General features: G+C 30.7%; 1 protein-coding gene across 2 annotated transcripts in view; it reads right to left on the reverse strand.

Moving 5' to 3' along the window:
- Positions 1-14,220, reverse strand: part of LOC130447328 (chymotrypsinogen A-like) — a 30,569-nt gene extending 16,349 nt beyond the window's left edge. The window contains exons 1-5 of one of the 2 annotated variants that reach the window (XM_056784092.1): positions 13,999-14,220; positions 9,278-9,481; positions 2,129-2,361; positions 1,967-2,061; positions 180-347 (exon numbers count right to left, since the gene is read on the reverse strand). In XM_056784092.1, the coding sequence (XP_056640070.1) occupies positions 180-347; positions 1,967-2,061; positions 2,129-2,361; positions 9,278-9,481; positions 13,999-14,001 (703 nt within the window). In that variant the 5' untranslated portion in view covers positions 14,002-14,220. The remainder of the gene's footprint in view (positions 1-179; positions 348-1,966; positions 2,062-2,128; positions 2,362-9,277; positions 9,482-13,998) is intronic. The other variant, XM_056784093.1, reaches the window with a different exon arrangement.
- Positions 14,221-17,197: the final 2,977 nt, after the last annotated feature.

Genomic DNA, 17,197 nt, shown 5'->3' on the forward strand with positions numbered 1-17,197 from the left:
ATCAAAACTTTCCAACTTAACTTTCTTCCAATTATAATGCTAAGAGAAGTGCTTTTATATGGTCACAAAACTTGAGGTCAATGCAAGAAAATGAACTGGAATATTAAAGGTATGATAGTATTGAATTTTTATAGTATTGCCTATTTTCATAATTGTTTTTTATTCCTCACAACACTCACCTAAAATCACAACCATTTCCTTGGGATCACGAGGAAATTGAAAATTTTGTTTGGTAGCACAATGGGCAGCAGTTACAATGTGTTGTTTATCAATAAGTGTCCCACCACATATATAAACATCTGTATCGCCATCTTTTCGATAAAGAGCACCATGCCAAGGAAATTGACCTACAAAAATTGATTTCGTTCATACATCAGATACTTCATAGCCCCATTTTATTGAAAATGATCTCTTTTACTTAATACAATAACTTACTATTTGTAACATGACAGAAATTTCTACCTTCTGATGGAGTAAAACAGAATTCATTATTACTCTTGATCAATCTTTAAAGAATTCTCGAGGATTTAGGCAATAGAGTTGAAAAATATATCTACAGTATACCTATTCTTTAGATTGAAAAAATTATGATTGATCAAAATACTAATACTTCATGTTTAAGTTGAAACTATGAAATATTATATTTTAGTTGCTAATATCATCTTTCTACTAAATTTAGCAAACGTTTTAAATGTCATAAGACAGCAGCGTATAACAGAAGATAGTTTCTTCAAAATGTTTTATCAATACTGTTTTCGATTATCACATAATTTCTCGGGTACACGACTCTTGGATCTGACGAATTGTTAGACTCTTCATAAAAATTGCCTCAAGAAAAAACAAGAATTTATTTACCTTAGTGAAATATTTTTGATTTCATATTTGCCATTAAGAGTAAGAAAAAGTTAAACTTTTATGAAAAAGCGGTGTTTAATTTCTTTAGAGATTTATTTTTTAAGAACTTTTAAATAGAACCAAGCAGTTTCCATCGTAGATAAGAGGCAGTAAGTCAATGTATATCAATTATTGAATCGATATATTTTGCTTTTGATAATTTATTTCTATCTGTCAAAAGTCAGATACGAGGTCTGGCTATTAAATAACGAGACTGCGCGCCTAGACGGCACCCACACCTTGACGGGTGGGGTCAAAGACGAGTAGTGCGTTGGGTATCTAGATATCTTGTCTATGCACATCCCAAAACACGTTTCCATCACTATTATAGTATTTGTACAGTAGAGATTTGAAACTAACGTGCTTGTTTTCTCATGCCGAAAATCATGTGTGACGAACAACAAGAGCAACATATTTCTCGTTAAATTTCAAAAAACTCCACTACTCTAAACTATTGCAAGAGGCCTATAGAGACAATTCTCTATATCGTGTGCGTGTTTTTGAGTGGTGTAATCGCTTTAGTGAATGCCGAGAGAGCACTGAAGATGACCAGCTCCCACGGCGCCTTGTGACTCTTTCAACTGCGAAAACAGTGACCAAAATCAATCAAATTGTACGTGCAGATCGTCGAATGAGCATAAAGAAACGGTTAGAAATATGTTACACTAGGAATTATACATGACAAAAGTCTATGCGAAGTTTTGCGTCAATGAGTCTGCTCCGATTTCCTTGAAAGTTGATGGAAGCGGTAAAGCAAAACTTTACAGAGCTCCTAAAAGGCACTCACCAAAGAAGACTTCCAGCTCTGCTTCGATCAATGGAAAAAACGTATGGAAAGGTGTGTGGTGAGGGAGTATATTGAAGGGTGGCATTCGAATCTAGAATAATTTTTATAATAAACTCTTTTTCGTAACCAGTCTCGTTATTTAATAGCCAGACCTTGTATATGAATCGATTTTATGCACAAACATATTTCACTAGTAAGCCATATTTAGATCACATTTTTTTCTGGTAGAAAATTCAGCGAATTTAGTCAATAAATTATTTCGAGTAGCTGTGTAGAATTCATCACCTGGTTGGGTACGTTGTCCTTCAGTAATTAGCGCAACGGGAGTAGCTATAGGAATGCCACATTTTGGTACATTAATATTGATATCTAATAATGGCCTAAAAGTGAAATTATTTCAAATTACAATGTATCACTATTTTGTATTGATCACACTATTTCTCATACCTGTAATTATTATTATTTGGAATAGTTTGCACAATTTTTTCTACTTCGTAATGGGGACATATTTCCTTATCATTTAATTTAATTTTTATCAATCTTGGAGGTTTCAAATCATAATAAGGATCGTATACAACATATATTTCTGCTTTGTATACTGTATTCGCTTTCATTTCTTTGTTACTCTTTATAGTAAATTTTGTGTTTGCCGAATCTGACTTCACAGCACCTAACCAGTTCTAAAAATAAATAAAATAATGATAAATTTAGATAGTTTCGCGAAGCTGGTCTGTGATTCTAAGCAACAGCAAGTGAAATAAACAGGTGTGTAGATACTATTGTGATATGTTATCAAGCATGGCAGAACTAAGACCAAAGCAAGAGGCACAGGACAAGTGATCAGGGAACAAGAATATCGCCTGGGGTTATTAGATCTATAATAACGTTCCTTATCCATATCGAGTAAGTAATTTGCAGAACATGGAGGGAATGGAAAGTGTTTTTTCATACCAATCTTAGTTGGTGCTTAATTCTGGAACATCGAAGAAATTGCCTTGATGGTGATGCCAAAAATTATTATCGTGGAGACAGGGATGAAACATTATTGTTTTCAGTGATAAATCCCAGTTCTGCCTAGATATATATTATCATGGGTAAGCTAGGGTGACAAGAAAACAAACAAATGTCCTAACTCAACTTTTCGTTAACCCACATGTACATCGCTCTGTTGCTATTATGGTATGAGGTTACATTGCTCTACCCTTCACTAAAAATGACACACAATATGACTTCAGAATCCAAATTTCCAGTAACATAACACTCGGCCTTATATATATTGGAGAACTTTGAATTACGTCCACCAGATTCAAATTTATCTCCTTCTTTGGTCCCCAGGTCCCTACGATTTTTTTCCAATTGAACATGTGTGGGATATAGTCGAAAGAATTGATACATTTACCGCGTTCTTCCTAACTTCTGATAGCTCTTCAACATACATGAAACATACGATTAATTGTTCAAATTTCCAACAACTTACCTATGAAATATTATCTCAGAAGATTGCACTACTACTAAAACATACTAAAACTGAACACTGACCATTTCTAAAATGAAAACTGTGATCAGTACAACGGTGAAACTCTTGATCAAGACAACATTTGGTTATATTTGACCATAAATTAACCATATTTTAGGTTCAAGTTAGTTCTCTCCTTTCATAATTTTATGGCCAGCTGTCACTTATAGTCACCCGATTGGATTGAAACTTAGATCATTTACATATTACGAAGCACCTAATATGTATGTTAAATTTTATCTAAATCTAATAATTTTCAGTGGGTTTATATGTCATTGAGTATATAATCCGATTTTATTTGTACCCCAGGTAGCACGGTGTCGTCTTTATTATGTTAATATTTACTCATTTTTTACATCACCACAAAAATCACTTCCTGGAGACGTAAAAATCACTTAAAAATGTCACAGCCCAGAGACGTCCTTTTTCAACGTCTTATTAACAATAAATACATAGTGAGTTTTATGTATGTAACGCCTCAATTATCTCGGAAAAGGCTTGTACGATTTTTTAAATTTTTTTGGGTAAGGTCTTGTGATAAGGCCGGTATTATGGTGGTATATACATTGTTGTCAGATCTCTCCCTTTTCGGAGAAATAATGAACTTTGTTATATCAAATGGATTATCCTGAATATTTTTCGCTCTTCGAAATCCTTAAGAAAGATCATTTTTTAGTATATAAAAGTATATAAAAATCGTACCGGCCGTTTCCGAGATAATTCAGGCCTTCCATACATAAAACTCACTCTGTATAGCTTTAAATAAAATAACAAAAGTATAAATAATTTCAATCTATTCGTTCACTCTAAAAAATAGATTTTTGTATAATTTATATTAACTAAATGTATTTATGTATATGATATTGAAAAGAAAAGATGAAGAGCCAGTAAGTTTCTGTTTTCTTCGTAACTAGCTAATGTGAATTGAAGAGTCATCCGGTCATTCTCCTCTCTGGTAAACTCAATACCTACAGAAGTGGGCTTCATATAATAATCATTATAAAAAGTAGGATTAGATTAACTGTATAGGAATTTGACGAGAATACGTATAGTTAATCGGATATTATTTAGATAAATAAGATACTTTACTTTTATAATGACTTTTTGTGCATCAATGCACCACCTCCAAAAAAATAAAGTCACCAACACAGGAATAACAAAAAATGACAGCAGAATCTAAACCACGTATTTCACGAGAGATCAAGAGGCAGAGAAAGAGAGAGAGAGAGAGACATTTGTTGGAAAAATTTTTTGGTATGATAAGGGAAATTTGCTATAGGAGGGAAGTTTTTTGGAGTTGGCCCTGATAGTGCAATCAATAATTGTTTATTTTACTTTTAACTTACAGAAATTGTCACATCATAAAGATTTGATTGAATTTTATCCGTTTTTTCAACAACACCGTACACATGCTTTGATTTGAATAATTTTTTGCCTTTCTCATCGTTCTGGTCATGTATATGTATATTATTGACTAAAGGTTGAAATTCATATTTTATTATTTTTTCCATTGTTGCAACTTTTTTTTAATGTTATTAAATATTTGTTTTGATCCCACTATGTTCACCAATGAAACACCAGAGAGCGCTGACTCCGACAGTAGTGCTGTCTCTATGTTTCACGCTCGATCCCTAAATAAAAAACGGCTTTGATTTTTAATATCTCGCTTAATATTGCACTTAGAACACTTTATAAAAAACAGATTTATTCGGTTTTTAACTACTCCAATTTTTTCATTGTGAATTTTTTGGTTAAAATGCATACTTTCGGAGATATTTGCATAAAACCGATGATAAACGTGAAAAAACTCCGAATTTTCAATTACCAATAACTTGAAAAGTATTGGGTTTTTATAAAAATTTTATACAACATTTTTTTTTCTCAAAATTATGCCCCTATCGATATCCGAGGTTATTTTGGAAAAAAAAATTCGGAGCAATAACGCTTCAATGACTGCACTAATCGTTCACACCAAAATAAGACGAAATATAACTCCTAGACTACAGGTACATCTACCTTAGATAAGTATTTATTATTATTTTTTTTTCTAAAATGAAATTGTTCGAAGTTTGTTTAATACTCTCTCTGATTTACTTATTAGTGGTGAAACGAGCTAAAGTGCGTTCAGAAGATTGCTAATTGTTTGGAAGTTAATGAAGAAACTTTGCGCGATTGTATAAGAAATCTTTCCCTTAAAACCATCTGGATTAAATATATTCTCTCTATGGCGAAATGATAGGATCTCAATGTATGGCACAATTTTATAGTGGCATCTCCTTCATATGCACTACACACATTGGATGTTCATACACTTAATTTTCATTGCAATTTACAATTAATTACGAGTTTTAATTGAATGAATCAAAAATTCATGAAATAAATAATAAACTACTAATGAGTATTTGCCAGTATTGCTATTTTCGCATTCTCTATTACATGACAATTCGGAATTTTTATACTGGGTTAGATAAATCACCTATCAGCTAACCTAACCAAAAATGAGATATTTATCACTGTTTCCAAACGTCGCATTAGCTTATCTGTGTAACTTCCAAATTTAAAGCTCAACCTCTAAAAATCTTTGATTTTTATTACTCTATTTTCGTGTGTTAATTTTTCCATAATGCTTCATGTTTCATATGTGTTAATATTTTCATTCAGTTATATAATGAAATTAAAACCAATAAGCCATCTTTATGTAAAAAAACTGCAAGACTCAGTAACCTGTCAATTAAGCTGCTCAAAAGATTTTATAGATAACCATATGAAGAGAATGAATCATTTCTCAAGTTCAAAAAATCATAGTCTACTGTAGAAGTTACCCTTTCATATGGCTATGACTCGATTACTTCGACTAGTTCCCAAGCAACAGTGAACCGATTATTCAGATCATGATGAGTTTAACCTGATCATAGTTGTCTCATTTTCAAATATTGGATGGTAAAATAATGTACTAATGAGTATCAGATTGATTTCATATCATCTGAAGAACTCTGTAGCACTTAATGTTGCTGCAAATTTCTATTGAAGTCGTTTGATTAGGCCTAATTTTGATTGAATACACGCCTGCATGCTTTTCCATTATATTTATCTCATTTTTTAGGCAAAATTTTAAATTTTGTTTTGACAAATCCCATTATTCAATATTTTGCAAACTTTAGATCTAAACAAAATCAAACGATAATTACCATGTAGTAACAATGGTATATGGTGACTTTATCAGATATATGTATGTATTGTGTTCCCCTTTCTTTCTGCGATACTGGAGAACCCCGTGTTTACAGCTAATCCATTAATCCCATTTCTTTTAAAAAGTCTAGAATGTGGGATGGCTTTAATTACCACAGAGCTTCGTCTTCTCTTTCATACGCACCCAGGTGTAGTGCTTTGTAGTTCCTTAGTGATTGACACTTCGAGAGAATGTGTATAGTGGTTTCGTCCTATGGGCAACCAAACCGGCATGCCACATTATCTGCTAGGCGTAGCGACTTCAGGTGTTTGTTGAGGCAACAGTGCCCCGATAGAACTCCTGTTAGTATTCGTAGATTGTTCTTACTTATAATTATGGTTATAGTTTTCTAGAAGAGTCTTTGCCTGTCTCAGGTCGTCCCAACAATTGGTTTTGCTCCTATCTACCTCCTTTTCCAGTGTACAGTCCTGTAGCTGATACCACAGATGGGTTCGGGTCCCATGAAGGACTTTTTTGCCACCGCTTTAACGAGCTTATCAGCTATTTCATTTCCCTTTGCTCCGGTGTGTCTTGGAATCCATTGTAGGGTAATTTTATTTTTCTTGTCTAGCTCGTTTTATCAGGTATACCTAAAAATTTGTCATTGGACGCGACTTCAATGTTTAAAATTGAATATTTTGTAAGTTCTCGCCACTAAATAACACTAAATTTAAAAGATAATACTATGAAAAAACAAGAATAGACAAGTGAATATAAATCTGAAATCTTATATAGTCAAGATATTTATCTGAGCAGAGCTATATTAGAAGAAGATAGTGTTACAAACAAGTCCGTGATACTGGTCCTGGAGCCTGTCCTGTCCGGCTACAATGGAATTCTAAAATTCCGTGAAGGCGTGGCGCATTTGATATACTTTTTATAAACTGCAAAATTCATTTGATGTTTATTTACATTGTTACTTTTCAATTAATTTCTAGGACGATCTATTTGTTTTGTTTCTTTATTTTCTAGAACTTTTGAGAATTTTTTTGGGATATATAAACAAATTTGTTGAGCGCAGTTAGTTAGTTTATAATGAATAGTCATAGTGAACAGAACGAGATAGCAAGTAACCAAAGAGTTTAAATAAATTATATAAGTGAGTTAAGTGTTAGTGATAAGTTAATTTTTATAAGTTAATTAAGTGTAGTGTACAGTGTTTAGATAAATTAAGAGCGTAAGAGACAGTGTCCATAAATTTACCCTACGAATAGAAAGAGTAAATAAATAAGAAAAACATTACAATAATAAGACAAGTTTGCTATTCTTGAAACGAAAATAAGTATTCAGTAAAGTTTGTTAAACTTAAACTATATTTTCAAAATAAGATAAGATAAGAATATTTCCATTTAAGCCATTTAATTTGGATATGAATCAAAGCATATGAAAGACATAAATAAAAAGGGAACAGAGGAAATTCGAATACAGAAATGATTATTGGCTTTTCACCAAAAAATAAAATATCACGTCCTAGAATACATACGACAAAATAAATTCTACTATCATTAAAAAGATCAATCACTAAAAATTGTTATGACAAACAGTATCTTATCTATTCTATTTTTCATTATTTCTCTTGCATCCGAAGATTATTTTCGAAATATTGTCAATTACTTAAAAATGTATGGAGTATGCTGAAGCCACTAAATAATGTACATAATTTATGTGTTCCTCTTGTGGTTTCTTGAACTCGACTGCTATTATTTTTCAAAGCTAGTTACGGGGATTGCTGCTTAAGTTTTGAAATATTTATAATTGGATATAACTTTATTATTTTATAAAATATTAATAAGGATTGTACGACAGATGACCCATTAATTCGATATTTCGATTGTTTAAAAATATTTTTCATTGAACTGATGTGCGAGAGCTCGCATTATCGAGGTGGATAAGGATCCGTTTTCTGCGATAGGTTTTCTGATTTTTTGAACAATTCTGGCAAACAAATGCTGATTTGCCATTCAGAATTGACCGATTCTACGTTGCACTGATGGAACATGTCCAGTTATTCCGAAAAAACAGGCGACAATTTCTTTCGAAGTGCTACGTGCTCTCATAACTTTTGTTGGATTTGGCTCGTCTTGCAAGACCCAATTGTTGTTTAGTCGTCGCCTGTCACGATCTTATTGACGTCTTATGAAGTACCGCATTTAATTTTTCCAGCATTTTTTTGCATCAATGGACAGCTTTTTTGAGGCATATGTCAAATTATGCGGTATCCAATGCCAACAAATCTCGTAATATCAGTTTTCGTACAGCATATCAGTGTTTTCTGGTATAATAGCTTATTTTTGGACGACCTTTTCACGTTCGAAAGTTATAGAAAGTCATCACAAGAAAATGTGTAAACAACTCAAATAACATTCGTATTATAACATGTTATGAGTAAGTTCACCATTGAAAATGTCAAACTTTATGATGACAATGTGATATTTGACATATTCGCATCAGTGTGGCTATATCCCAAAACTTAAGTAGCAACCCTCGTACAACTCCAGCGTTTGAAAATGTGAGCCGTATTGACCAGACCTACTTTTATAATAAATTATTATTAAGTGGTTATGATGAAAATTAGATCTGATTGTTATAATAAGGCGAAAGTCTTAATTGGCATTCGCGTAATTTACAGTTAAAATTATCGAAACGAAGTGCCAGTTGAATGAGATATACTTGAAATTATATTGATTTCATCGAAGTTTAAGGGTTATGGTCCTAGCGGAATATATAAAGTTTATCCTTGTAATTCAATTCAAGTGAATAATTTGTTGTATCATTTCGCTTTTAATGGAGCAGTCCATAATTAATAATTCAATGCCACATCAAAATGTTTCTCTATTTGGATAATACTTACCCCTAACTGAATAATTGATTTATCAAATTCTAGATACAAATTAATTCCTTTCAAATCTCTCGTGCTGCTTAATGAGATAATACCATACCATCTATCATCTTCAGATTTATTTGGTTCAAAAACAAAATATTTTGGACAGGGTGATTCAATTTGTCCTTTAATCTTCTGCACAAATGCTAATAATATAATGATGTTCACGAGACTCTGCGAATAAAAATGTGTATGTGATTATAATTACAAAGAGTCCATGCTTCAGAAAGATACGGTGTTTGTAGTTTCAATTTGGCTACAGTAAATTAAAGTAATTTTTTGTCTCCCCAAATATGATGAGAAGAATTGAAAAAAATTCCAATGAATAAGCATGTTTTTTAATTAAAGTTTTTAAATTTTAAATTTAAATTAAATTATTTCTTGAAAACACTTTTGTGAAATTTCAAACCGACTACGCGCCCATTAAGAGAGGATACAGTGAAAAGTCAATATGGTGTTTTTAGAATTTTATACAGAAAGAAACTATAATTTGAGGGAGAGTCTCGGAATTATTTAACAAACATTATTCCCTCCAAAATACTCTTCATTACAACTAATAAATTTGTCCCACTGTTCGAAGCATTTTTGTACTTCGTCTATTGTTTTTCTTCAATAAAAGGTTTTCTTAACATTCTTTGTGATCTCTTTTTAATATTAAAACAGTTTCAGCTTTATTAAGATTTTTAATATATATATATATATATATATATATATATATATGACGGGCATGAAACTCATTCTCTCTTTGAGTTCTTGAGTTCTAGCATAAATAAATAATAAAAGTTTTATGTTAAAAGTTAATTGTATTATTTTTAATTCAAATAAAGTTTAATAAAATGTAGTTGAGTACGCCTATGAGTCTAACCTGAAGTTAGCCGTTCCTCTAATTTGATAATTCTACACAGTTCTCTGTTATAAATCGACTCAGATGAATATTCTATTATTTAGATGTACAATATAAGGAAAATACTAAAAAAATTATGTCAATTTTATATGATATAATCAAGAAGTTCTATTTCTGTGGAAGGATTACATATGATACATTGAACAAAATTTAATTATACTACACAATTCATATTATTTCTACGGAAAAGGAATCTTAACCTCACAAATAAGGAATTTTATCCATTGTCAACGTAAGTATAGGTAATATTCCTTTTTTTTGTTTTTTTATAAATTATTTTATATTGTTACTATTATTATTATTGGCCAATAATACGTGAAGGAACTGACCTGAGATGATAATATCTTGCAATATCAGATCTAAAACTTGCATTTACTTCTGTGAATTGTCAGTAACAAAACTTCAACTCATTGGATTAGTAACAAATCTTCAACTCATTGGATTTTCTTCAGTCCAGATATTTATCTTCCATTCATCTTTAATAATTCGCAATTATTTTGTATTTTGATTCAAATTTAACTTCTATTTCTTATAACTTTGCACTCCCCATTCTCTTTTCTGCTGATACTCTTTTTCCAAAAATAAAAAAATCCCCTTCTTTTTTTTTGTTTTTTTTTCCTTAGCAACCATATAATATGACTGACTAGACTTTTGCTGCTCTTGTCTCCTCACAATGTCCTTCACTTTTCAAACACTTGTCAGTTCTTATATTTATGTTTTTAAATAAACTTTTATTTCATTAATAGTTTATGAATTTTCACTATTATGGGTCATTTTGGCAACAGTTTCATATATTTTTTAAAAAAAAATCAATCTTCCACTAAGTTTTATATTAATTTATAATTAATAACATTATTCTATGATACAAATTATGATTTGTACATATGCAATCCTTTTAGAATATATCATTTTTAATAAATAATTCCTTATATATGAAATAACTATAATTAATTAACTTACAAATATCAATTCAATTTCTTTTATTTTTTTTATCGATATCCTGCCTTTAGTTTAATTATTATCTTTAGTAAAACTAATCTCAATAAATTATAAATTTTCATTATGTACCTACTTGCTTTTAGATTTCTGATCATTTCAATATATTTCAATATATATATATATATATATATATATATATATATATATATATATATATATATATATTTACATTGCTTTTTTAGATTAATAAAATGAATTCTGATATTCATGAATCTTACACAAACAGACTTTATTAGAACATAAACATGATTTAAATCATTTTTAAGAATATGGTAATTTTTCTGATTTAAATTTATTCAGATTTTTCAAATAAAAATATATATAATCAGTAGATTCACTTTGCTTTTTAACAATAAAATGAATTCTGATATTTATGAATATTACACACACTTTTTATTTAAAGATAAATATGATTTAAATCATTTTCAATAATATGGTAATTTTTTGGATTCAAATTATCTTTGAACATTCCAAGAAATTTTTCACATAATTCATATTTCAATCAAATCTGCAGATAGATGAATATAACTTTTTCTATTTTTTGTGAGATTAGAGAATTTAAATAGTTCTTTCTATTTCCCGATAAAGCACCGATACCTTTCTCACACTTTATAGTTTTTGTAACTTTTTAATTATAAATATTATATAATATTATAAATACTAGTATCAATTGGTTTCCGCGGCTAACATGGTAGATTTTACCGCTAGATACCATTAGAATATTTTTTGTTTTTGAGGTATTAGTCTGGGAGCGGGCCGTATGAAATCATAGTGTCAAGGATAAAACAGTGGTATTCGTAGGTATTTTGAGCCGCTGAATCCAAATATGCCCCGCGTTTTTGCGAAAAACTGGTACGTTTTGTTTAAATCACAATTATTAGAACAAATTATGAACAAATAGTTTTTTCGATTCGGACATTTTTTTATACAAATATGGCCCATTTTTCTGGGGCTACCTGCTGTACCTCTCATTTTCATTCCAGTAAGAGTTCCAAATAAACGAATCATAGAGTAGCCTTCTGTTACGTGTGTTTCATACTGTTTTCTCTGTTTCGGCTCATATTCTTATTATTTATTTATAGAAAAATTGTTAAAAATGTATATTAGGGAAATTATACCGTAACATAGGTGGTCGGTTAGTAGCACTGATTCATGTTTGACAGTTCACTTGCAAAATATTATTTGAATTTTTGTTTGTTGGAGTCAAAATAAATTCATCCTGTAAGCGAAATGTCGGTTTAATAACTTCAGTTGACCCAACCAAAATTACGGGACATGGCCTCTACCGCCATAAATAATTTACCTCTTTAGAGCGTGACACATAATTTTAATATATTAAATCATCTATTCATTTTAAGATTGGGTCTATCCAAGAAATATGTTCACTGCATATTTGTATGGTTTGTCGATATTTCATGACATTTACTTTGACTAAATACTCATCAGAATTTATTGTAAATAATATATTACAATTGAAATAACATCACACAACACTCTCATGACCGAATAATGCATCTTCCAGTTAACTGTCAAAATGAAACTGTTCAGGGACACCAACCTTCTACAGAAAAATATCAAAAACGTGACAGATAAAAGAATATACAGTTAGAAGAACATCAATGCTCGAAACAAGATTCTACTGTAAGAGACAACAGTACAATTCAAATTTTAAGCGGCAACCACTGACCAATTGCCACGCCACGGGGATTGATATTCAATAATCCATCACCGAACAAGTAACTAATAATGTAGTTGTAATAACAATAGAACTAAAAACTCTTTCATCAACATGCCGAAATAACCGAGTTTTTGAAGTTCATGTGCCAACTCTCATTAGAATTCCCAGTGGATGCGAGATTTTAGTAAAATATGAAAAGTTTTTGATGAAGAAATTATTAAGCACCAAGAATTTTAAAGCTACGATGCCTTATATACGATCGAATTGCCAATCTCCCATGGAAAAATACACAAAATTCTGACATTAACGTCAATTCCCATTTTAATGATTATATATGTGGAGGTAATAATATTCCTTTCATTACGGAGATTCTTGATATCATCTAAAAGTAAGGAAACTGAAGAGCCCAACATCAATTCTTAAAGACGGGGAGAAGTTACGAGGGTGGCATCACTTCATATTTTTGTAATCTTTATTTTCTTTAAAATTCATTATATATTCATTCTTGTCTTCTCTTGTTTTGTTCAGAATTTGAAGATATTTTTTAAAAATCAAGCTTTAACTACTGACAAAAAATAGTATCTTTTTTATTCAATTCCCTACTTGTTCGCTATTCACTTTGTTCAATCAACTTCCTATTTTCTTACCAAATAACTTTTAATAAGTTGGAAATCTACTGTCTCTCTTTTGAAACAATTGTTTACTTAATTAAAGCTGTTGCTCCATATTTCAGATTTTGTTTTTATTATTCTACATGAAAATACATGTGATTTGGAAAATATTGGCCGAACATTCTAAAGCTTCAGATTAATATAAATTTTAGTAATGCAAGTCCCAAGTAAGTCCCTTATCACAGCAACAAAGATACATATCTATTTGAAATTTAAGGATTTAGGATGTTAGTTTCATCTTAAATATAAGAAGAAAACAATTTTGTCTGCATGAGTTAATTAGATCAGGTTTTCATCAAACTATATGCTGCATAATATGTTACTCTAACGAATACGTTATTTTTTCACAGATGTAAGTTTTGAATCAGATCTAAATATTTTGATAATAATTCATTCACGTGTCTTATATACCTATCATAAAATAAAGGCAAATACTTACCATGTTTTAGTTAGCGTCCAACACATTCACACATATAGAGTTGAAATCAAACATGCCACAAGATAAACCTTAACCTTTCGTTATGTTTTGACAGTCGTTTATTAACATTGAACGTGAAGTTGGAAGAACCCAATTAAATTTGATTTGATTTTTCGGTTTGTTGTATCAATAAGCTGTTCTACAACGTTTGTTAATATTTATGTGAAGGTCAAATCTTACCGTGTGTATTTTTTAAATATCACAATCGGGATATACGAGGGCAAATGATAACTACGTGATATTTGTCTCATTGCTTATTAAATAAAACGAAATTGTAATTATTAACCAAATATATAAAATCTCATTCTCTAAGTCAGAATGATTCAAACATTTTCTTTATTCCATAATTTTTTTCCTACTCCTCTTACTAATATTTTTCCTCTAATTCCTTTTTATTAAGAAAAGTTTTAATGCTCATGGTAGTAAAGATCACATACTATGAAAACTGATTCACGTCGTAGACCAAGTATCAGTTCGCTTTTGAAAAACGTTACCATACTTTAAAAGTAGCATGAACATTGAGGAAATGTGAAATTATATGTTTTCATTTAAATTCAAAACAATTACGTAATTGGTGTTGTGCATACATTTTAAACTCTCAAAATTTCATAAAATGCATGTGTTCTATAATGCACTAACCAGACCCTCGCGAGGCTCTTGACACAAGACTCGGCAAGCTGTGGCGACATTCGTCTTTTAATGCAGTTTCACTCGATACAATTCCAAAAGATTTAATTAATATTTCTGTATCTATCTTCTAAACTGTCTACGTATCGCAATAAAATAAAAAAAAAAATAAAACATAAGTTGGTTTGAATTATAAAAACTATTTTCACGCGACATTGATTTTCTCAGATATTTTTTTCTATACATCTGTAGTGCTCTACTCCACTAAGTAACTTCAATTTATTCGATTCAATCAACAGCAACGATCTCCGCTCAATGAGCTTTTAATACCGCCGCCATTGCTTCTTGTTGTGAACAACGAGCAACAGATTAAAAAAAAATGACAGATCGACAACTGCGTGCATATGTTGCAGCATTGTGCTCCCATAGACAGAGACGGCTTTTATAATTTCACATTCGTATGTAGGTATATTGGAAAATATCAATCTTTATTTAATACCGCTCCATGATTAATCTTGTATACCCACAAAAAGGAATAAGTAGAAATTAAGAGTGCGCCGCAAGTTTTTACTTAATATTCTTAGCCTCAGTGAAGACACATTTCAGAGATGTGTGAAAGGAGTTGCTACTTCGAACTACTATTCTAATCCGCAAGAGACTGATTCTTAGTTAGAAACATCTAGAAAAAAAGGAAGACAAAGTATTAGGTTATGGTTCGGACAACTACCAAAGGTACCTAGCCATTACTGCCGGGCATCCTCAAAGAAAATTAATGTTGAATCAACTTTTAGGTCAAAACTTCACATGTTCAGTGTTTATAAGAAGTAGTGTATTGCTAATAAAATAAAACCATCCTGTAAATTATTTTTTACCAAAGTTATGAATGATGAAAATATCGCAATCCATTTGCATAGGAAAGATCAGTGTGATTTGTGTTGTGATTTTAAATTTGGAAGCGTTAGTCAGAACAAATATAAGAAACATATTAAGAATAAGAATGATGCGAGAGATGCAAAAAATGTTACAAAATCACAAGCCTCTAAAGAAAAAATAGTTTATGTTTTTAAATCTTCTTGGGTCTGTTTCAAAACAAAAGAGACCTAAAATCAAAAAGATTTTGAAACATAAACATATCAAAAGATCTAAGAAATAAGAAATTAAAGAAAAAAATAGTTTTAACTATGCACCTTCAGAGTGTATTATTATGCCCTTCAATTTTAGCATCGCAAGTTTCTAAGAAACAAAAACTGCAGCTTCACAACTTTACGGGATATGAGCTCAATAATGCAAACGTAACGTTGTACGTTTGGCATTAGGGGAACGGCAGCATTACAAGCAATGAATTTACTTCCTGTATAGTCGATTTCATTTATCATCTTCTTCAGTTAGTAAAAGAAGTAACTTTAATATCCGACGGGTGAACTCGTAATTACCAGAATCGAAACAAAGTTCTAGCCTCTACTTTAAGTGATTTGGCAAAGTCTAAAAAAATATTAATCGAGCAGCTAATGGAAGTTGATATGTTCATGCCATAGGAGAAATATTTTAAACATTAATTACCCAGCAAATTATATTGCCCTTCTAAGAGTTGCTAGGCCTTCACAACATCACAATTTAATAGAGCTAGATTTTAAATTTTCCCACAATTATGAAAAAAATCAAGTTTGACTCTATTACGAACAGGTAATAACCGGGAGACCCTTACAGATGAGTATAGGCTGCTTTTTCAAAGGAGGAATTTTAACGATGACAAAAATGCGAAGATAGAGGCGTTATATAAACATCCTTTGGCGATAAATGAATCTAAATATAAACACCTTCAAGAATCGAAAGCCATTATCGAAGAGCCTCATCGTGCTTATATATAAGTCGGATAAAAATTAATGTATAATTATGTTCTTCCTTTCTCTTTTTTAAAAAGGCACTCCAAAAGAAAACGTGTAATATTTAGTTTGCATTATAAAATTTCCTCTATGGGAACAAATTTAACATTTTAATAACTCCCATGTGTAACTGAAATCAACAAATAAAGTCTAGTTGGATAATTTTAGTCATAATCGACAAAAAATTACGCAGAAACTAGAGCAAAATGTGTTTTGGATGTAATAAAAATACCTCTTTGCTTTAACTATGTGATTTCTAGGAAGGTCTTATTATTTATTTAGTTATTTACCTGTTTACTTTCTAGAATTCTAGAAGTTCCGTTCTGATATAAACTCGTGGCCATAAATAACGCATCACCCTTCATTTCAATATCAAAACCTAAAATCTTTTGGGTTTCTTTTTTTTCATAATGTTAAAGTATTTTAAATGTTAGCGATAAAATGTAGCAAAATTTCTTATAAGCAAATAACTGTTTTTGTGGTTTTTTAAAATTTTAATTCTATACATATTTCAATGTTTCATTCTATTGTTGTACCAACTTGTGGACAGCAGTAATTTAAGTCAATCAAGATGTGTTAAAGTCGAGACTAGTTAAACAAAAAATGAATAGAGTTAGACAGTTAAGTTAAGCAGAGTTAATTGGACAGGG

Source organism: Diorhabda sublineata, chromosome 8 (genome assembly GCF_026230105.1).
Source record: "Diorhabda sublineata isolate icDioSubl1.1 chromosome 8, icDioSubl1.1, whole genome shotgun sequence".
NCBI classification, from domain to species: Eukaryota; Metazoa; Arthropoda; class Insecta; order Coleoptera; family Chrysomelidae; genus Diorhabda; species Diorhabda sublineata.